The sequence below is a fragment of the Papilio xuthus genome, unplaced genomic scaffold (genome assembly GCF_000836235.2).
Source record: "Papilio xuthus unplaced genomic scaffold, Pxut_1.1 DF827714.1, whole genome shotgun sequence".
In the NCBI taxonomy this organism is placed as follows: Eukaryota; Metazoa; Arthropoda; class Insecta; order Lepidoptera; family Papilionidae; genus Papilio; species Papilio xuthus.
In genome coordinates this window covers 1,738,967-1,741,500 of record NW_013530935.1, presented here as the reverse complement: position 1 = coordinate 1,741,500, position 2,534 = coordinate 1,738,967, and the positions used below count along the sequence as shown (strand labels likewise).

General features: G+C 37.0%; 1 protein-coding gene across 1 annotated transcript in view; it reads right to left on the bottom strand.

Moving 5' to 3' along the window:
- The window catches only part of LOC106116501 (HEAT repeat-containing protein 5B), a 26,696-nt gene continuing 24,162 nt past the window's right edge, over positions 1-2,534 (bottom strand). The window contains exons 39-41 of the mRNA XM_013310369.1: positions 2,418-2,528; positions 1,799-1,944; positions 1-1,029 (exon numbers count right to left, since the gene is read on the bottom strand). Of these exons, the coding sequence (XP_013165823.1) occupies positions 859-1,029; positions 1,799-1,944; positions 2,418-2,528 (428 nt within the window). The 3' untranslated portion in view covers positions 1-858. The remainder of the gene's footprint in view (positions 1,030-1,798; positions 1,945-2,417; positions 2,529-2,534) is intronic.

Genomic DNA, 2,534 nt, shown 5'->3' with positions numbered 1-2,534 from the left:
TTTATAAATAAATCCTTTAAGGATACTTTTTATTACTTAGGAAACACTTCTATTAATGTATTATACTTGTCATAATTAAGATAACACTAGCGCCACTGCGGCAGTGGACTTCACTATGGAACGTGACGCCAGCGCCGTCTGTCGGCGTGCGATGGGTCAACACATTATCAGCCGAGGGACCGGAGCGGGACTCTTCTGTTGATGTCCTATAGAAAGGACGTTGAACCATCGCGCGTTACCTACGTTGTTATTGTTATTTGTAAACAGAAAATGCATTATGAACCCTTCTGAAAATGGAAACCCACCTTTGCCCGTCATATAATAGTGTAAAAATTAAGTTACCAATTGGTAAGTTTTTAACACAAATTTCACAGACGAAATTGATTTTTATAATCTGAACTACTTTTCAACGTTGAATTTTGTTTTTAAAATTTCCTATATCGTTGTGTAACGCGTTTGAAAACATGCCAATTACCTCGATCTATCAAAAATAGTAAATCATTCAAGAGCTTTTAAAATAGTCAAATATTTTTACTCATATATTTTTAAGCGAATATTTGCACAATTCCTAAATTAATTTAATCCATGTAAATCTTTAACTCGGATTTAGAACAACCATTAATGTGAAAATATCAACTTAATGCCAGGCTAACATTATTCCAGTCCAGCGATCGATATCACCGCTGGATGCTCAGACTGGAAGCCACTGTGTGTTTTCTTCGTATAGTTTCACATTTGCCGCTATAATCCATCGATGATTTCTATCACTGGACTGGAATAATGTAAACAGATCATAACCTCATTTTTCATATTTGAAAGTTATGTGTGTATTTGAAGCGATGTGTGTTGTCAGTGTGTTTATCTGAAGTCAGAGAAGTCGGTCTTGAGTTGTATGGTGGGTCGTGCAGGCCGGGAGTCGAACACTGGTCGCGGCGGAGTGCGGTGTGCGCGCGCGCTCTGGCTCGCCTTCACCGCGCTCTCCAGCTTGCTGCGCAGCTCCGGTGACTGTTGCATCATCGTTTTGAATTCCTGCAATATAAATGTTAGCAAATATTAATTAATACTGAATTTAATCGCGTTTAATTATCACTATCGGAGAGGTGAAATGCTCTTATTTAGTGTAAATTTAGTATGAAGAAATCAACACTACTTCTAGTGTGCAAATTTCAACTGTTGAGTGTTGTAGTTAGTGTACAGTGGGTCAAACATGAATATTTGTAGCAAGCGTCATTGTCATAGACAATTTTTTTTATTAAAAATATTAGCAGATTTTTTTAGATTTTTTACTAATATTTCTTTTACTATTCCAATTAAGCTCTAAGCTTGTGCTAGGATATGGTTTACAACAATAGTCGAATGGCGGGATTCGAACCCACGACCTCGTGATCGGAAATCGGTACCCTTAGCCATTAGGCTTTTGACGCTTAAATAAAATTTGTATCAAAAGCGTCACTAACGAACGTAAAATACATTAAAAATCTCATACTAATTTTGACAAAAATAACGATACGAGTAGCAAGTATTCGTACTTTTAGTACATTTTATTGACAACCCAAAGTGCGTAAAAATACTTCTTAAAATCTGTCAAACAAACTTAATAAGACTGATGGTTATAAAACATATCTATCAGGTAAATAATTAATTTTTAGGGTTCCGTACCTCATAGGAAAAAAACGGAACCCATACGATTACTTTGTTGTCCGTCCGTCTGTCAAGTCCCTTTTTTGCTAAGTATGATAGATAGTTATATATAAGGTTTTATGCGATTAATTAGAAAATTGGTAGATTGTAAGATTACCTGTGGGTACTTAGGTCCGACACGCATAAGCCAGTGCAGCGCGAAGTCATGTAAGGTACGTTCATGAGGAGCAGCGCGCGCCAGCTCGCCTGACTCACGTAGATATGATATCACAATGGGGACCAACATACGTAGCAGCTGCACACCTACACATTACATTCATATGAGTTTTCATTTATAAAATATCTGTACTAAATAATTAAATCAACTTATATAAAACGAGGATTACAAAATTCTTTTGTAAAGGCATTTTTTAGCTTTAGGTAAAGTAATATCTTACATTTATATGTTCAATTAATGAAATTGATCTCTCGAAATGTATTTTTTGTTGAGACGGTTGGTTTTTATTTATTTATATTATTTATGTATATTTGCTTACCCCTGTGAGGATCCTCTGCGAGGCAGCGAAAATGATTTAATATTTAAATAACGTTTATTCTATATTGACAAGATTTTATAAAATTCTAATTCGATATTCACATATAATGGAGTTTTATTTATAAAGCCAATATAATTGGAACTCTATGACGTCTCAAGTCATTTTGTTAGCGATCGTAATTTTTTTCGTGCGGGTAGTATCCGCGTACACGTGCGCACACGTTGTATTGCGTATACTAACGTGGTGCATTAGGTGCAGCAGCCAGCAGGTCATCCAGAGCGGCGAGGGCTGCCAGTGCGGCGCGGACATGTGAAGCATCAGATGGCCGGCGTGCGGCTGCAGCGCGAGCCACTACCC